Source organism: Melozone crissalis, unplaced genomic scaffold (genome assembly GCF_028551555.1).
Source record: "Melozone crissalis strain CALT ecotype California unplaced genomic scaffold, PUWL_Pcris_2 ptg000176l_1, whole genome shotgun sequence".
Taxonomy (NCBI): domain Eukaryota; kingdom Metazoa; phylum Chordata; class Aves; order Passeriformes; family Passerellidae; genus Melozone; species Melozone crissalis.
Genome location: NW_026535943.1, coordinates 218,451 through 238,134, shown reverse-complemented (window position 1 = coordinate 238,134; position 19,684 = coordinate 218,451). Strand labels below are relative to the sequence as shown.

At 50.5% G+C, this 19,684-nt stretch overlaps 2 protein-coding genes across 2 annotated transcripts; both read left to right on the top strand.

The window, feature by feature from the left end:
- Window positions 1-1,816: 1,816 nt before the first annotated feature.
- Window positions 1,817-11,283, top strand: LOC128948916 (carboxypeptidase A2-like). The gene is made up of 12 exons (XM_054293673.1): window positions 1,817-1,887; window positions 3,939-4,026; window positions 5,221-5,302; window positions 6,473-6,607; window positions 7,058-7,156; window positions 7,610-7,708; window positions 7,836-7,937; window positions 8,870-8,980; window positions 9,290-9,380; window positions 9,830-10,029; window positions 10,696-10,780; window positions 11,020-11,283. Exons 2-12 carry the CDS (start codon window positions 3,962-3,964, stop codon window positions 11,205-11,207), a joined length of 1,257 nt encoding a protein of 418 aa, XP_054149648.1. The 5' UTR covers window positions 1,817-1,887; window positions 3,939-3,961; the 3' UTR covers window positions 11,208-11,283.
- A 2,682-nt stretch (window positions 11,284-13,965) lies between these two features.
- On the top strand, window positions 13,966-19,145 carry LOC128948917 (carboxypeptidase A1-like). Its single transcript, XM_054293674.1, has 11 exons — window positions 13,966-14,032; window positions 15,861-15,942; window positions 16,340-16,474; window positions 16,619-16,717; window positions 17,221-17,322; window positions 17,573-17,674; window positions 17,784-17,894; window positions 18,074-18,164; window positions 18,285-18,484; window positions 18,749-18,833; window positions 18,905-19,145. The coding sequence occupies exons 1-11, from the start codon at window positions 13,968-13,970 to the stop codon at window positions 19,090-19,092; spliced, it is 1,260 nt and encodes a 419-aa protein (XP_054149649.1). The 5' UTR covers window positions 13,966-13,967; the 3' UTR covers window positions 19,093-19,145.
- The last annotated feature ends 539 nt before the right edge of the window (window positions 19,146-19,684 follow it).

Below are 19,684 nucleotides of genomic sequence, written 5' to 3'. Positions count from 1 at the left end.
TTAACAGAGGATTAACCCTTAAAAAGAACAACCTGTTGCATATTTACACACCTCATACATGATGCATAAATTCCATTCAAACACAGGATTCTGTCTGGGCAGTATCAGCTTCTTCCTCTGAATCCCAACAGTGCCTTCGAGGTGGGAAGTAGTTAATTTCTCCTGATAATGGAGCAATAAATTCTTTTTTTCTGAAAGATTCAGGTGTCCTGTGGCTGCTATGTCACTGCGAGTCCTTTCTTTAAAAAAGTATCCTACATATCATAGTTTCTATTTTAACAATTTTTATAACCTAAAACTATATTTAACATACTACTCAAGAGAATTGATACAGCATTACTAACACAACACATATAATATTCATTTTAATATTTGTGAAAAGCCAATCATAAAATACGCATTTTTCACATTGTTTATGCATTTTAACAAACAAATTAATGTTCATTGGTTCTAAATTGCATAATCCTCTTCATTAATTACTATTGTAATAAATGTTGCCTATTCACTTCCTCACTTTTTATACTGATCTCATACAAATTATTTAGTAATTTTGTTATCTTTTTCTCAGACATAAAGTCTCCAAGCTTTCAGGCCTTAATTTCCTCTACTTTCTGGTTACTCCAATATCCTTGAAGTGCCACAAATTTAAGTTCCCACATGCTCAGCCTTCAAATTCTTTGTGTCTGTTCATTGAAATTTGTCAGGTTTGTTTTAACAAACTTATTTGATGATTTCAAGATCAAAGTAATAATAAATGTCTGTGGAGAAGCTTTATTAGTGCTTTAAAAGTGGGTGCTGCTCATCAATAATTAAAATGACCAATTAAAAATTAGGAAAGTTGTATCATTTCCAACTCATGCATGACTTCAAATTTTTGTCCAGGTGTAGCTTCACATTTCTGCTCTGAAATGCTGTAAATGGAAAGGATTGTGTGAGGATAACTCCTCCAAATTTGACGGTCTTGATTTCCTAATTGAAGGAGAACTGAGTTGGAAATACACGGCTCCATTGCAGCCAGGGTTATTACACTGACATAAAGCCTCAGATTTTCCTGATATAAAGCCTAAAGATTTTCCAGAAACATCAAAAATACGGGCTCTGCTTCCAAAATGAATTCTCAGTGTACAACTAGTGAAGCACATACTGAAATCCCTACTCATTCCTTATCCAGGGCATTTCCAAGGGGGATTGGGGACATGGAGGCAATCCATCATTTACAGAAATAATAATTCCCCCATCAGTAATCCAAAATAAATTGGCGTTATAGCCAATTAACTCTGATTATCCCGGGGATGAGCTGCCAGTGGAGCCCTTTGCCATGCCAGTGAAATATTTCTATGCAAAGGTGAAAAGTTTCTGGGATTTTTTTTCCTAAAAATGACAGGAGAGGCTACAACTCTGGATCTTGGTTTGCATCATTTGAGGCAGCAGCAACACAGGGTCTGGATTTTACAGAAATGGACCGACCCCACTGAAATTTAATGATTTTTGGGGCTTTTCTATTTTTTGTTGCCGGGGGCTTGTATCCATTCTGGCCTCTCTCAGTGAAAATTAGTACCAATGAGGGATTTTATGTGAGGAGGGGGTTTGGCAGCTGAGGCTGACTGACCTTTGTCTGGCCCAGGTGTCTCCAGGCTGTCCCTGAGTCACAGGGTGACAGCAGAGCTGTGCAGGGCAGTGAGAGCCCTGCCTGCCTCACCCACACACCCTCCACCCACCCACCCACTCGGGGAGCTGCTCTGAGCCTCAGCCCAGTTGTTTGGGGTTTGTTTGAGCTGCACTGGGCTCAGGGGGGACCTTGGTGACATCCTGCCTGTGGAGGAGCTGCTCAGTGCCACCAGACCTGCTCTGCTGCTGGCTGGACCCCGTGGGGCTCTGCTGCTTGTGGTGAGCTCCCTCCTCCCCTGCCCTGCTGGGCCACCTCTGCCTCCTGCTGCTCCCTGGGGGTTTGCAGCCTCTAGAAATGGTTTGGGTGGGAAGGGACCTCAAAACCCACCTGGCTCCAACCCTTCAATTGTCCCAATGCCCAGCCTGGCCTTGGACATTGCAGGGATGCAATTCCTCATTGCCAAGATGCCACCCATGGCTGCCCTCTGGCAGTGGGAGCCATTCCCTGGGTGCTGTCCCTGCAGGCCTTGTCCCCAGTCCCTCTTCAGCTCTGCTGGAGCCCCTGCAGGCCCTGCCATGTGCTGGGAGCTCTCCCTGGATCCCTCCCTGCTCCAGGGGAACATTCCCAGCTCTCCCTGGATCCCTCCCTGCTCCAGGGAACATTCCCAGCTCTCCCTGGATCCTTCCCTGCTCCAGGGGAACATTCCCAGCTCTCCCAGCCTGACATTGGATCCATCTCCTCTCCAAGACATTCATGGACCCAGGGGCTTCACTTGGAATCTCAGCAAACCATCAAGGGTCTCCCTTCCCTTCTCCTCTCTTTTCCATTCCCATTTCCCATAAAAATCTCTTGGGATGGATTGTGAGTGTCCCAAATCCCAGAGAAGTTTGGGTGGGAAGGGACCTCAGCAGCTCCATGGATTCCTCTGGATTCACTCCAATTTCATGGATGCCCATGGCTCAGGGCTGATCTCCAGCCCCTTTAGGACCTCATGGTCATCACTGGGGACCCTGCAGCCCCCCAGGGATGAGGGATGAGTCCAAGGTGTAGATTTAGATGAAATGCCGTGGGTGGAGGCCCCAGAGGATGCTGATCAGGGCACTCAGAGCTCGTTGGGATACTTTGGATCCTGCCATCAGGTTTGGCAGGGTTTCTTGGCAGCCCTTAAACCCATGTGGGATGCAGCATGAGTAATGAAACGAGCTCTAATTTTGCCCCAGATTAAATCCCTTCTTCCTGTTTGCAAAGAGTGAGCCGTGGCAGGTCCTGTGGGCAGTCAGCTGATCCTTATGAAATATTGGAGTCTGGAAGCTGCAGCTGGGGCTTGACTCCCACCACAGCTCCTGCTGCAGTTCCAGAAACAGGAAATCCCTGTGATGGCTCCTGTCTCTGGGGATAAATTTTGATTCTTTGGTTTAAGTTGAGGGAGTGGAGATCTTTTTCCCCAGGGACTGGGTTTGGCTAAACCTTAGAGACCAGAGCAGTTCTGCTGTGCCCCCAAGACACAGCAGTTACACGATGACTCAATCCTGCAGGCCAAAACAGGACTAATCCCTGCCTGGGGCTCCCTTTGTTCCCAAAAACCTGCAACAAAGCCCTTGCCTGGGCTGTGAACACAACAGGACACCTGAGGAGGAGTGGGTGGGAGTGGAGCTGAGAGGAGACTCCTCAGGAGGTGCTGAGATACAAGTGAGATCTTCATTAAAAGTTTCCTCTGGGAATTCCTTTCCGTTCTCCTGAGGTGGTTCGAGCAGCTGAACATCTCCGCTCTCTCTGCTCCCCAGGAGCCCCAGGTGTGCCAGCAGGGGCAGCTCCTGGCTGTTCTCAGAATCCTTCTGGTTTGGGTAAACACAAAGTTTATCCAGCAGTTTATCCCCGTGTGCACCTGCAGCTGTGGGACAGCCACGGCTGGGGCTTCCCACGGGAGAAAATTCCCAAAGCTCAGGCAGGACTGTGCCTCCCACGGGGATAACACCTCCTCAAACATCCCTTGGAACCAGGAATAGACAGCTCAAAATGCCAACCAAGCGCGGGAATCTCAGCAAACCATCCTGCTCCTGCCCCCAGTGAGAGCTGGATGAGTTCAGTCTGTCCCTGTTTTCCTCTGCCCTAAAGAACACACACATTTTTGTGGTCACAGCTTTGGGACCGACTCCTCCCCCCCTGGTCTGGATGTGCCAGTGGAAAATATTTTTTTGGAGGTGAAATCAGCCTGCTGGTTGCCTTGAAGGCTCTGATAAATGTGAGAACTCGATCACATGGAGCGATAGGTGCTATCAGATGTGTTTGATGTGAAAAATAAAGCTCTGTATAAATTGCCCCTCGCCAGGCCCAGCTGGACTTGCAGCAAACATGAAGCTGATTTTGATCTTCAGTGCCCTCATCGGGGCTTCCCTGTGCCTGGAAACCTTCGTGGGGTGAGTTCCACTTTTGTGGAAAACTTTTCATTTAGGGCTGGTGTCCTGTTGTTGTTTTTCATGGCCTCACCCTCACAAAATCTGCTCGGGCACATTTTTTTGGTTTTTGTGACAGATTGTTCTCCTTGCTTTGCTGTTGTGGTGTTTGAGGGAACCTTTCTTTACTTTATTTGGGTTTTCTAAGGAGAAGGCTCCAGCTGTGGAGTTGAGCTCCTCAATTCCTGTTCATCCAAGGCTTCATTTTGGCTTGAGTTCAACCTCACTGCAAAAGCAGAGCTGAAAGACCAGAACCTGTCCTCACAGCAGAAAGTTCACCACTTTTCCTTTCTTTCCCAAATTTCTTATTTCTCTTTCTTCCTCTTCTTTCCTTCTTTCTAAGCATTTAAAATCCCGATTTCCAAACAGTAAATTCTGAAGGTTTCTCTTTATGTTGCATTGCAACAATTATCCCACAAGGTATTTCCTCACAGCCTCACTGACCTTGGAAATGCCTTAATTATTAAAGATTATGAAATCCTACTGGATAATTCCTGAGGTGCAGGAAGTGAGCGCTAGATTCCAGTGAGTAAATCTGTGCATGAAGGTTTAAGGATTAAGAATAAAAAAATAATATAAATAATGTCCCAAAACGAAGGGATTTGTAAAGCCAGGAGGGGCTATTTTGAGGGGCTATTTTTCATTTAATCCTGAACTGAATTCTGCTTATTCCATTCCTCAGCAGCTGTGGTGAATTCACAGCAGAATCCAGTCCTGAGATAGAGCTTATGGACAATCCAGTAATAAGTTATTAATGACGAAAAGTTCATTCAGAGCTGATTTAACTCGGTTCAGCAAAGGGATCTTATCCCTCTGGTGGCCAGGGAGAGGATCCCGGTGTAAATGTGGTGAAAACGCGGTGTAAACGAGGTGTAAACGAGTCCCGCTGTTTGCTCTGCTCCCCAAACGTTGGATTCTTCCCCATCTCACCTGGAATATCATTGTCCCACAAAAGTTCCCGATGGATGCAGGATTGATCCTTGTGATTTCAAACCCACCCACGTTGTCCGGTTTGTGAGGATGGTGCGGGTGGCTGGGTGAACTCTTGGGTGACACCAAATCGATGGATGAAAGGAGCCATTAACACACAATTAACACCGAATTAACGATCCCAGGAACAAACCTGAGGCTGCTTCTGACAACACTGATTTATTGCAGGCACCAGGTTCTCCGGATCAAGACCAAAAATGAGGAGGAGGTCAAGCAGCTGCAGCTCCTGGAATCGCTGGAACACCTGCAGGTGGGTCGTGGCCACAAGAGGCATTTTTGGATTTGCATCTCATCCACAACAGGTCAGGCTGTGAATCTGCATCTCATTTGAAGGTTCCCATCACCCTGGGAACCTTCATAGCTGCCATAAATAATTTTATTTATTTATAAATAACAAATAATAAACAATATTTTTAATAATTATTAATTTTTATTATTTTAAATAAGTATAAAATTATTTTATTAAATTAATTTCAAATTAAATATTAAATTAATTAAAAATAATTAAAAATTAACTAAAGAGTAATTATTTTATTAAATTATTTTTAAATTATTTCTTTTTAATATATAAAAACAATAGTAATAATTATTATTTAATAATTATTTAATAAATAATAAATAAATTATTTTTATTTTATTCTCTCAACACTTTAAATTTGACCTGCCAGTTCGAGTACCAGCTCAGAGTTCAGGAGGGCCAGAATTGATTTTTTTTCCTACTGGTTTTACATCATATTTGAATTGTAGATCTTCAGCTCGGTGTTGAAAAACTTGTTTTTCCAGTGGGAATGGCAATATTTTGTCTCCCAGAGTTATGGAAGGAATTTATTAGTTGGTCTACACTGTATTGAACCAGGAAAACACAATGTAAAATTCCAGGTTATTACTCTTATTGCCATTGGTGAGAATTTTTAACATAATATTTAAAAATCCCTGGCTTAAAAAATATATTATGAATAATTTAGAAATTAAAATTTAGAAAAGTCCTACCAGAGGAGAGAGAAAAGGACAAATGAAAACAATGTGTTTCATATTACCTAAGACTGGAATATGGAGAAATGAAAATAATGGGTTTCATATTACCTAAGACTGGAATATGGAGGTTTTTTTTGAAATTATTTCAGGTAAAAGGGAAGAATAATAAAATAGTCATCAGAGACAATTAAAATTTCCTCTTGTTTGTGTGACCAAAGCCTAGCAGTCAGTGAAAAACTGACTCAGGCCCTCATTATTTGTTATTTTATTGAGTTATCAGAAGAACTGATACAAGGTTGTGGTGAGGCCACAGAGATTGGAGCATTGCAGGGCTCCTCTCTGCAGGGACCTTGAATTGAGGAGAAATCAGCATTTCTAAAACTCTGCCAGAGCTGCTTGCAGGATGCCTTCCCCAAAGCAAATCCATTTTCCTTTCCCTCTCCAGCTGGATTTCTGGATCAACCCCTCTGCCCCTGCCCTCCCTGTGGATGTGAGAATTCCTGCTGCCAGTGTCCAGTCAGTGAAAGCCTTCCTGGAATCCCAGGGCATTCAGTATTCCATCCTGATTGAAGACCTGCAGGTGGGCACCTATTTCTTACATCTTTTGGAAGCACTGATTGACAATTTGGCCTCGCTCCCACTTGCCCACGCTCTGTTTTCCGTGGGATCCTCCCCTCATTTTTGTAGGCTGTGGATTATTCCTCAAAGACAATCCATGGATTGCTGTGGTGTTCTCTGAGTGGTGACATCAATGAACTCCACAGGGCTCTTCTGACAGCCCCTGAGGAATTCCACGTGGAGTTTTCACCCCAGACATTTGAGAATCCCAACACTGAAGTTACTGATCAGTCAGCAAACTCTGCTGAGAGTGGTTATGGATACAGATCACCCACTTGGGCACTAATCTGACATTTCCTCATCAGCAGTAATCCCCAAAGGGCACCTAAACCAGCATTAACTCACTGCCTTTTCATTTATTTACCTTTTAGCAGTGAAGCAGACACTTCTCACCATTTGAATGTTATTTTAGGATGTTCTGGATAAAGAAAGGCAGGACATGGCCGAGAGTGCCCAAAGGCAGCGCAGCACCAGCAGCTTCGACTTTGGTGCTTACCACACTCTGGATGATGTGAGTATTTCAGGGGAAGAGTATTCTGATTTTTTCTGGTCTTTTTGCATGCTGTCTTCAATTCAGCACGCTATATTAGCATCTAAAATGTCCTTGCAGCTTTTTCTGGCACGTGGGGTTGTTTTTTGCAGTATTAATTTTGTGCTCAGAACAATCAGCCAGCGCTGATCAAAACTCCATAAACTCTCCTGCAGACTCTGTCAAAACCCATCCTTCCAAAGAAAGAGACATAAAGGGATCTTGAAACTGGGAAATAAAGAACTAAAAAGAAATAAAGCTGTGGCTTCCCCATCCTTGGGAGTGTCCAAGGCCAGGTTGGAGCAACCTGGGATGGTGGAAGGTTGTGGCAGGGGGGTGGAATGGGATGGGCTTTCCAACCAATGGTAGAGCACATAAATGTGATATCAATGTCCTCAAAGATGCTGTTCATGTCCTCATGGCCTTGCATTTCAGATTAATGCAGAACTGGACCAACTTGCATCTGAGCACAGCTTTGTGGAAAAGATCCAGATCGGGGAATCCTACGAGAAGCGGCCTCTGTACGTCCTGAAGGTATGACAGATACCATGGAGTGCATCCAAAGGGGTGAATGACAGCACAGCCCAGAGCAGCCCAGTCTGTAATGGGCTGTGCTGGACTGAGGGGTGCCAGGCTCTGAGATGCTGTGTTTGGTCCCCAGTTCAGCACCGGAGGCTCCAACCGCCCGGCCATCTGGCTCGACGCCGGCATCCATTCCCGCGAGTGGGTCACGCAGGCCAGCGCCCTCTGGATCGCCAACAAGGTTCTGCAGCTGGGCTTCATCCTGGGCCTGTCTGGGCAGTGCTTGCTGCTCTTCCGGAGGATATCACCCCTCTGGGTGTTCGGTTAATTCACCTCCCAAAAGCAGCTGACTCCCTGGGGATGCGGTGGCTGCCTCAGCCTGGAACTGGAAACTGTCCTGTTAGAACAGCTGAGGCTGAGTTTAGGCAGACAGAATGCAGTGGTTCAGGTGAAATTGTTACATGAAGATGTGGTGGCTGCCTCAACCTGGAACTGGAACCTCTGTCCTGTTAGAACAGCTGAGTTTAGGCAGACGCAATGCAGTGGTTCAGGTGAAATTGTTACACAGATAACCAAAGGCTTTGAGGTTGTTTTGCTGCTTTGCTCTGCTCACCCAGAGCAATGCAGTGGGGTTGGTTTCCTTCCACAAAATGCCCAGGCCTCCAGCTCTCTGTAAATGAGGATTTAAATCCTGCTGGAAGTGACTGAGCCACCAGAGAAGGCACAGGATCACAGAATTAGCTGGAAGGGACCCACCAGGATCATGGAGTCCAGCTCCTGGCCATGCACAGAACCACCCCCAGGAGCCACCCTGTGCCCAAGGGCGTTGTCCCAAAGCTCCCTGGGCTCTGTCAGTGCAGCTCAGCTGAGAATTCCCAACCTGGCTCTTCCATCTCAGAGCCAGCCTTGACCTGTCCTATGGGACATGGAGGAGGAAATTTTGTTATCCTCTTCCATTTTATTCTAAAGACCTCCTGTCTTCAGAATAAAATAATAAAACAGATTCTCTGCTCACTCCACATGTATAACAAGGAAGAGTTATGGCCCACAGATAATGGATGTTTGTATTTCCCTGCCCCAAATTCCAGCCTTTCCTGTGCCCCAGACAATGAGGGAATGAACATCTGGGAGGGAATTACTCTGCTAAGCAGGGTGTGCTCTGTCTCTGCCTAGATTGCCTCTGACTATGGAACAGATGAGTCCATCACCTCCCTGCTGGACAAGATGGATCTTTTCCTGCTGCCAGTGGCCAACCCTGATGGATTTGTGTACACTCACACCTCGGTGGGTCAGCGCTCTGCCTGAGCTCAGTGAGATTCCAAAGAAATAATAGACATGAGGGAAATGGGCTCTGAAATTCTTAATGCTGTGAGAGGAGTTACCAAAGAGTTGGGCAGATAAAGATCCTCATCATTTGTCTAACCCACTGTAAATACCCATTTTTAGTAAATACATTTGATTGTTGACCATTGGCCCATCTTGGCAGTCAGAAATACTCTTGGGATCATGGCTAGGCTCAATCCCCCATGGATAGGGAGCAGTTTTGGTGCCAGCACCCAGATTTGCCCCCTTTTGAGCATTTCCCTGTTGCAGAACCGCATGTGGAGGAAAACCCGCTCCAAGATTCCCGGCAGCATCTGCGTCGGAGTTGATCCCAACAGGAACTGGGATGCAGGTTTTGGAGGTAGGGATGAGGATTCTGGATTCTGGATCCTGTTACACAGAACCAGCAGCTGCTTTTATAAAGGGGATCAATCACCCTGGAGCACAGGGTGAGGCAGCATCATGGAATCACAGAATGGTTTGGGTTGGAAGGACCCAAAACATTATTTAGTTCCACTCCCTGCCATGGGCAAAGCCACCTTTCATTATCCCAGGTTGTTCCCAGCCCCATCCAACCACAGAATACCCCCAGGAATGTGGATTCCTGGGTTGCTGGGCAGCCTGTCCCAGGTTGCGTCATCTCAAAGTGCATCCCTTGAACATTCTGTCACTGCTGTTTGAGCATTTATCAGCATTTGAGGCCATGCTTTGGCTGCAGCCCCGTCCTTAGCAAAGCCCAGCTTTGTGGGGTCTGCCCTGACCTCCCAGGAATTCCCCTCCTCAGGCTCTGTTCCCTCCTTGCACCCCCAGGTCCTGGAGCCAGTAACAACCCCTGCTCCGACTCCTACCACGGGCCCAGCGCCAACTCCGAGGTGGAGGTGAAAGCTGTTGTCGACTTCATCAAGAATCGTGGAAACTTCAAGGCCTTCCTGACCCTCCACAGTTACTCCCAGCTCCTGATGTACCCCTATGGATACAAATGCACCAGGCCAGACGATTATGCTGAACTGGTGAGACAGCAGGACTTGGTTTCACCTTCCTCTCTTCTGTCCAGCTGCCTTTCTGTACTTTCCTTGCTCTTCCCTACTGACAGCACCACAGCTGGAATAATATCTCTGAGGCAGTGTGGATCTCACAGCCATCATTCCAATGGGAAAGACCTCTGGAGGGCTTTGGAGTCAGAGCCAATTTCACTCTGAATTTGGATTGTTTTGATATTTCTAAAGATGAATTCTTTTTCAAGCTCATCCCAAAGTTTCCTTAATCTCATGGAGAGTTTTTTTTGTCCTGATACCTAAATGCAGTTCCCCTGTAGCAATTTGTTGCCTTTTTCCTCCCTTCACAAAGAACTCAGCTCTGTTTTCCATCCAGCCCCCATTACGTAGTTGAAGTGAGCACAAAGTTGACCTTGGAGTATTGGGAGATCCCAGCTGCCTGGGGAATTTCTGGTATCTCTTGAGCCTTCCCTTGACAAGCCAGTGAGATAAACACTGGATGAGCACTTACAGAACCTGCTGGAAGTTACCTCACCTGCAGCGGCACCTCCCAGAAATGCTGTGGCTGCTGTTGGTGTGAATCACCTCCAAAGCAGATTGGAGATTTCTGCTGAAATCCCAATGTTGAATCTCAGGAACTGTGGCTGCTTCCTGACTTTCCCTTCATCTCCTCCCCTGCAGGAATCTCTGGGAAGAGCTGCTGCCAACTCCATCCGCTCCCTCTATGGCACCACCTTCCAAGTGGGCCCCATCTGCACCACCATCTGTGAGTATTTGGCCACTGAGAGCTTTTAGGGCTGTCCCAGGACACCAATCCCTGTCCTCCCCACAGGGTGTGTCCCTGCTGGAAGCCACAGTGTCCCTGTGCAGTGACACCACAGGTCACACGTCACCCCTGAGCGTTTCCATCCAAACCTCATCCTTGTCCCCCAAAACACCACCAGCAGGACAACAGAGCTCCAGCATTGCTCTGCTCCATCTGGACCATCTCCCTTTCCCTTCCAGACCAAGCCAGTGGGGGCAGCATTGACTGGGCCTACGACAACGGGATCAAATATTCCTTTGCCTTCGAGCTGAGGGACACGGGGCGCTACGGGTTCCTGCTGCCCGCCAACCAGATCATCCCTGCTGCCAAGGAGACCTGGCTGGGCCTGATGAAAATCATGGAGCACGTGAGGAACAAGTCCTCCTGAGAGCTGGGCTGGGACTCAGCTCTGCAGCACAGCTCAGAAATCCTCCATGATGGCTGTTGTGATAGAAAGGGCTGAATAAACCCCTGTTCATTCCCCCCGTGGTGTTTGGCACGTGTTCCTTGTGTGTGACACATCCCTGAGGAGATTTTGGGCCACAACCCTCCCTGCCCACCATCCAGTGCCACCTCAGCCATGGCAGGGACGCCTCCCACTGTGCCAGGCTGCTCCAGCCCCAGTGTCCAGCCTGGCCTTGGGCACTGCAGGGATCAGGGGCAGCCCCAGCTGCTCTGGCAATGCCAGCCCAGGCAGGAATTGCTCATTGCCAAGATGCCACCCATGGCTGCCCTCTGGCAGTGGGAGCCATTCCCTGGGTGCTGTCCCTGCAGGCCTTGTCCCCAGTCCCTCTGCAGCTCTGCTGGAGCCCCTGCAGGCCCTGCCATGTGCTGGGAGCTCTCCCTGGAGCCTTTTCCAGGCTGAAGGGGCTGGTGCAGAGGGCCTGGTGTTAACCAGCATAATTCAGGCTATGGAACTAATTAAAGGAATTTAATTTCCCTTAACAAGCCTCAGGACCCTGCCGGGCCCCTGACCACTGTCCTCAAATGTACACCCCCATATTTTTGGCTGCCCCTTTTCTCTCTCCCACGTGTTCCCAGTGGACATGGCTGGAGGGAAGATGGAGGTGGGAGGACACCTCCCTTGATCCAGCACCCAGCCCCTCAGGAGCCCCTGGTTCCATTTTCATCCTGCAAATTTCTTGGGGATTAAGAGCAAAGAGCTCAGGAGGCCCTGAAGGATCAGAGATTAGCTCTGGCTGCTGCTGCTGTGGTGATTATCGAGTCTAACAGGTTTATCTTGGTGTCTTGTGACCCCCCAGCAGCTGGTGAGTTACTCACCCTTGGAGGCTGGCAGAGAGCAAACAGCGCTGATGTGTCCGATAAAACCCTGCGGACTCGGGCTCGGAGCTGCTGGCAGGAAAAGGGGAAGGTGCAGCTGAGGGAAGCAGCCCAGGGGGCTGGGTTTGGGTTAAAAGCAGCTGGTTTGGAAAGCAAAGCCATGCTTGGGGCAGCCAGTGCTGCCTCTGTGTCCCTGTCCCCTCTGCTCATGGCCTTACCCAGTGGCACTGCTTCCCAAACTGACCCAGCTTTCCAAAATCCCATCCTCTGCCCCGTGACTAAAAACCACTGATGGTAAATCCCAGGGACAGGGACACAGCTGGCTCTTGGACCTGGAGGAGCTCTTGTCCCCAGAGCAGGAGCTGCAGAGCCTGAGGAGCCTTGGCTGGGAGTGTGGAACTGTCACCTTGTCCTGGTGTGGAAGCTCATTCCAACCATCCAGGGCTTGAGAGCTTCTGTCCCCTTCCTCCTGAAGTGCCTGGTGTGAGGAGAGCTCATCCAGGTCTGGAACCCAAGCTCTTCACCACAAAGAGTGATGGGACAGACAACAGCCTCACCTGGAATGAGGGAGAGCCAGGAGGGACACCAGGAAATGCTTTTCACCAGGAGGAGAAGCAGCAGGACCTGGTGCGAGCAGGGCCGTGCTACCTCCATCTCTGGAGGACTCCAAGATCCAGCAAGGAGGGCCCTGGTGGCTCCCCAGAGCTGCCCATGCCCCACCCAGGCATTGGACACAGACATCCTGTGGTCCCTTCCCACCTCAACCACCCCATGATCCTGGAACCCCCTCAGCAACAGCCCCAGCAGACCCAGCACCTTCCCACGGCACCTCCTGCTCCTGGTGCAGCCAGAACCCCCTGATTCCATGGAGAAAACCTCGGTCAGAGGATGTCAGCTGTAAAAGCTGCCCTGGGAGGTGCCTGCCAGCCTGGGAACACAGCCCAGGAACCCAGAGCATCCCTGACAAGCACGGTGGGAGCTCAGGGGCAGCGCAGATAAGGCCCAACAAAGGCCCTGCTGTAACCTGCAGAACAAAGACACTGCTTTACCTGGGGAACAAAGACATCTCTGAAAAACTGACCTGATGGACAGCCCCGCTCAGTGACAGCTGCTCACAGCCACTGCTTACACTGAAAACATAAAAATAATTCATTTTCTACCCAAAAATGAGCCTTTCTGTCTGAGCATTACCCCAGCTGAACGTCCTTGTGCACCTCTGAGCTCCATGACTTCCACCTGCTTTGAAGTGAGATTTCATCCACCATCAAGTGACCCCACTCCTGGGAATGGTTTGATGAATTATTTGAATAATATATCTTACATTTTATACATCTGTATCTATATCTATATACATGTATGCATAAATAATTAATCATAAATAAATCTACGTTTAAATGTTTGTTTTTTCTGCAAGTAACTTTGTAGTAGCTTGTCATTACACATGCATTACTAATCATAATTACGATTGACTTACTCATAGCAATGTGTAATGAAGAAATCCATGGAAACAAAGAGGTGTTTCCTTGTGGTTTTGGGGCTCCTGTGACCACGCCATCCCCACCGTCCCACGCCCGTGGGTTGGGAGCCGCCCGTGCCCACGGCAGCTCGGGGCTGGGAGCAGGGACACTCATCCAGGACCCACTCACCGAGGGAGACGTTATCAGATCCTCCCTAATTTGGCTGCTCTTGTGTTGACTTTGCCAAATAAAGCAAACATTTGGGCTCTGGAGCCCTTCCTGCCTGCTCTGTTTGTCGCTGCCGACGCCGCGGGGGCGGCGGATGCGGCCCCGGTGAGGAGCTCCGGGAGGGACCCCGACACCGAGGGGGTTCTGTCCTTCCTCGGGGCTGTACTCTGCTCCCACCCACCATGGAGACCCTCCTGGTCTTCCTCGCCCTCCTGGGGGTCAGCAGCACTGAGCAGCTCTTCGTGGGGTGAGTCCTGCTGGGGCAGGGGGCGGTGGGACACCACGGCTGGGATGGGGACGGTCCGTCCCAACCAGGGTCCCTCAGGGTCAGCCTGGAGGGTGACATCCCAAAGGATGGAAATCCAACGGGGGTTTTGCCAACTGGGAAAGGTTTGGGTTCAGCCCAGGGTTGGAGGGAGGTTTGGAGCAGGTAGAAATCAGGGAATGCTGAAGCCTGAGGGCATCGCTCCAAGCTTTGCCAGGGTGTGGAATCCCAGAGGATCAGGGGATGATGTGTAGGGCTCAAAGATGATGGCTGTGGAGACATCCAAGGATTGTGGGAATGAAAACCAAAGATTGCTGGGAATAACAGCCAAGGATAACTGGGAATAACAGCCAAGGATTGCTGGGAATAACCAAGGATTTATGGGAATAACCAAGGATTGCTGGGAATAACAGCCAAGGATAACTGGGAATAACAGCCAAGGATTGCTGGGAATAACCAAGGATTTATGGGAATAACCAAGGATTGCTGGGAATAACCAAGGATTTATGGGAATAACCAAGGATTTATGGGAGTAACACGCGGTGGGAAAGAACAAGATGTGGCTGGAGAGGGCCCTGAGGAGGGAGGGCAGCACTTTTCCAGGATGAACATCCTGATGTTGCAGCTCCTGCAGATAAGAACAGCACCAGGGCAGGAATGAGGCTAAGAAGGGGACATGGAATATAGGGGGGGTCAGGACAACCCAAAACTCCCAAAGCTTCCAGAAAGGTCTGAATGAATGGACTGGCAATGAGAACTAATTTGTAGAGAAAGTGGCAATTCTGTGTTCAGAGTAGGGAAAATTTATCCATTAAAAAGCACCCCCAGGACATCCCAGCAGCTGGACTGACACTGGAGCTGGAGCTCTCATGACCCAGGAACAGCTGGAGCTGTGCCAGGGGGGTTTAGGTTGGGTAGCAGGAAAGGTTCCTGACCCAGAGGGTGCCCAGGCTCCCCAGGGAATGATCACATTCCCAAGGCTCCCCAGGGAATGGTCACATTCCCAAGGCTGCCAGAGCTCCAGGAGTGTTGGGACAACACTCTGAAGGACAGGGTGGGATTGTTGGGGTGTCTGGGCAGAGCCTGGAGTTGGATTTGATCCTTGTGGGCCCCTTCCAGCTCAGGATATTCTGTGATGTGCCTGACCCATCTTCCTCCCTGCTGTGGTTGAGGGATCCATCCAGGATCCCGTCAATCTCCTCCAGGCAGGGGTGGCTGGGAGCCAAGACTGTGCAGGGAACGTCAGGGCTGCTCCCTGATTTTGGAAAAATCACAAGGATTTATTGCCTGCCTGAGTCCCCCAGGCACAGAATGGAAATTGTTATCACCTGGGGACGTGGTTAAACTGATAAATGGGAGTTAAGAGGATGAAAGGTACGAAAGGGGAAAGGTGAAGGAATTTTGTGCCATTTTGGGAGCAGCTTCAAGCACTGCCCAGCAGGAGAGGTTGGAGGTGGAGGATTGATCCGAGATGAGAAAACCTCTGTCCCACAGAACATTTCCTCCTCTCCAGGGGCTGTGCCTGTCCTTGGGAAGCCCAGCCAGGCTGGATGGGGCCTCTGCTAGGGAATACATCCACAGATACAGAACATATCCATGGGAGATATTCCCCAGCATCTTGGGAGATGATCAAACAAGGCTGGAGATCATCTCAGACCCCCAGCACTTGCTCTTTCCCCATCATGGCTGCTCTGAACCTGCATTTTTTTCTCTCAACACCAACAACTGATGAATTTTCCAACCGTCTGAGCCGGTGTGGAGCTTCCCCCAGGGCAGAGTCCCTCCCTGTGACCCCTGTGCCTCCCTGCAGGGACCAGGTCCTGCGTGTCACGGCCAGGAAGGAGGAGCACATCACCCTGCTCAGGGTGCTGGGCGAGCAGGAGGAGCTGCAGGTGAGCTCTGAGGGGTCCTGAGCACCCCCTGGTGACAGACCCTGGTGAATCCAGGGCTCCCTCCTTCTATTGCCATCCCATCCTTTTTCCTCCCCATTTAGGAGCTGTATAATTTAGAATCATACAAATGTGAATTTAACCTGGGGCTCCTTGAGCTCAGAGCTCCTGTTTTGTATGAACTGGGAACATCCCACAAATATTCAAACAACTTGGGCTGGAACATTTCTGTAAATCCCTATGCAGCCATCCATCTGTGGCCCAAAATTTGCCCCAAACCCTTTTTAGACCCCTCATGGAAATTCCTGTGAGACCCTGGAGGTGCTGGGGAGCTCAGTGGATGAGCACCAGCACAGGATGGGACCGAGTTCTCCCTTTCAGCCCAACTTCTTCCTCCCAGGTGGATTTTTGGCGTCACCCCAACAGCCTTGGCCACCCCGTGGACCTGCGGGTGCCCTTCCCCAGCCTCCAAGGAGTCAAAAAATTCCTGGATTTCCATAATTTTTCCTACAGCATCATGATCGAGGACGTGCAGGTAATGGCTATGACAGGAACAGGATGAGCTCCTGCAGCCCAGCCCTAAGAGAAAGTCCAAAAAGTTGGAAATCAAGAAGAAAAATCCAACCCCGTCCTCCCTCCAGCTTTTTTGATCTTGGGTTTTTTTTTGCCTCCTAACCAGGAATTATTGGATGAAGAAAAGGAAAGCATGAGGAGGTCCAGGAGGGTGAAGAGAAGCTCCAGGATGTTTGATTTCGCCTCCTACCACACGATAGATGAGGTACCTTTCTCTGCAGAGCACTGCCTTTGTCCTGCTGGGGTCACATCCATGTGGTGAAGGTCGTGGTGAGTTCTTGGTGACAGGTGAGACCTCCCTGGACACGTTCCTCCTCCTTGGTGGAGCTTTTAGCTGAGATGGGAGACCGGGAAACCTTCCACATCCAGCGTGGCCACTCCTGGAACCTCCCACCCTGTGGAAGACATTTTTAGCTTCACTTTGGGGGTGCTTGGAGCCCTGTTTGGGACTGGTGGGGGCTGTGGTGGTGTTGGGGGGGTCTCAGAGCTTTTTCCCTCACCATTCATTCTACTTTTCCAAAAGTGTTGGGATGTGCCTTTCCCTGCTCACACCCCATGTTCTCCAGGGGAGCAGGAGATCTTCTCCAGGGCAGTCCCAGCTCTCCAGGGAGCACCAGATCCTCCTCAGGGAAGCTCTGCTTGCTGCATCCCACAACCAAAAGGTGAGAGCCAGGCTGAGCCTGGTGAGCCAGCAGCTCCTCCTTGCAGATCTACGAGTGGATGGATCTCCTGGTGGAGGATCACCCCAAGCTGCTCAGCAAGGTCCAGGTGGGGCAGAGCTACGAGCAGCGGCCCCTGTACGTGCTGAAGGTGGGTCCTGGGGCAGCCTTGCCCTGAAAATGCCCTCAGGGTGAGAGGCTGTGCCAGGGGAGCTCAGGGTGGGCAGAGCAGGAATTGCCCCATGGAAAGGGGGTGAGGCTGCCCAGGGGGGTTTGGGGTGCCCAGCCCTGGAGGTGGCACTCAGGGCTCTGGGCTGGGGACGAGGTGGGGATGGGGCCCAGGGTGGATTCCATGATCCTGGAGGGTTTTCCAGCCTCAGTGACCCCGTGGTTCCGCACAGTTCAGCACCGGGGGATCGAACCGCCCGGCCATCTGGCTGGACACCGGCATCCACGCGCGGGAATGGATCACCCAAGCCACCGGCGTCTGGACGGCCAACAAGGTCACCTTGGGGCCACCTGGGGTGTGGGACCCCAATTCTTACCCTGCATCTGTCCCACCCCTCGTCTCCGAGGGGCACCGGGGCAGCTCCTGCTCCTCTCCATGCACAGATCGCCAAGGAATACGGGCAGGACCCCTCTGTCACGGCCATCCTGGACAGCATGGACATCTTCCTGGAGATTGTCACCAACCCTGATGGCTTTGCCTTCACCCACAGCTCCGTGAGTGTGGGGACACTACGGGGGGATCTTGTCCCAGCACTGCCCCCAACCACAGCTGTGTTTTTTGGGTGGGGAGGGATGTTCCTCCATGTGGGGTGGTGAGTGGAGGTCCCTGGAGATGCTTGGGCAGGGGTTGGGACTCACATCCCTGTCCCAGTGTCCTCTCCATGTGCTCCTAGAACCGCCTGTGGCGCAAGACCAGGTCCATCAACGCTGGATCCCGCTGCGTGGGAGTGGATCCCAACAGAAATTGGGATGCTGGGTTTGGAGGTGAGACCTTGGCCACCATTGCTTGAGCCTCAAAACATCAAAACTTTCTGCTAGAGAAACCCAGGGGTGGAAGCCCTTCCTGAGGGATCCTCTCTGGATCTCCTCCTCCCCCTGCTCCAGGTGCCGGCTCCAGCAGCAATCCCTGCTCTGAGACCTACCATGGCCCTCACGCCCACTCCGAGCGGGAAGTGAGAGCCATCGTGGATTTCATCCGCGCCCACGGGAACGTCAAATCCGTCATCTCCATCCACAGCTACTCCCAGATGCTGCTCTTCCCCTACGGATACAGGAGGGCGCCCGCGCCCGACCACCAGGAAATGGTGAGATGGCCTCAAAATGTGGGGCTGGGACCACCTGGCAAAGGCAGGCAGAGCATCCCAGGAGCTCCCCTGCTCCTCTCATTAGATGCAACCTGAATATCAAACCCCTGCACCTGGGTTCTGGAGGAGGGTGGTTGTGAGATGGACCTCAAATATCAAAAATTAAGGGTTTTGGGAAAACCTAGAGCAGAAGGGATAGGGAATGATGGGCTCTAGATCCGTGTGATCCACCAGATCCCAGCACTTTTGGTGGTTCCTTTGCAGAATGAACTGGCCAAGAAGGCCGTGAGCGACTTGGCCGCCGTGTTCGGGACAAAATACACCTACGGCAGCATCGCCAACACCATCTGTGAGTGTCCCTCCCTCACCCCGCAGCAAATCCCCAGGGAACGGGCTCCCATCGGGCTCCTCTCCCTGCAGACATGGCAGGAGGCACCACCATCGACTGGGCCTATGACAATGGGGTGAAATATTCCTTCACCTTGGAGCTGAGGGACTCGGGGCGCTACGGATTCCTCCTGCCCAGCTCCCAGATCGTCCCCACTGCCACCGAGACGTGGCCGGCGCTCCTGGACATCATGGTCCACGTCCTGGAGCACCCATACTGACCCAGCACCTCCCCCAGCATTCCCTGCTCTCAATAAACCCTCATGGACATTCAGTGGTTTCAGGCACACTCATTATTTTTCATGCTAATCTCCAAAAAAGGGGTGGGAAAGGACTCCCAGTCCTGCAGGTGTTGATTTTCCCCTCGTGACTTTGGCTCAAAGTCCCCATCCTTTGGAGCCAACAGCCAGCATGGGAGGAGGAAATGGGGTTTTTTAGGCAAACAACCCCAAATTTTGGGGTTTTGAGCAGCTTTGCTCCATCATCCTTTCCCAGAGGGCCACAAAGAGGGACATGGGGGTATTTGCTGTTTAGTTTTGGCTGCTGGGACAACTGTCACCTGCTCTGACCTCTGTCCTGGGCCAAGCTTTACACCACTTTCCTCAGCCCAATTTTAAACCAGTTTCCTCACCGCTGTGGTTTAGGGATGCAGCTCACCAAGCCCCAAGTGAAAATCTGCATTTTGCACATTCTCAACCCAAATTGACCCTTTCCCTCCCCTCAGCCGGCACTGGGGGCTGTGGGATTTTGTCACCTCCCGGTCTCACCTTGCTGGCAGCTGACTCAGCAGGGCCCTAGCTGGTTCCTGGGACA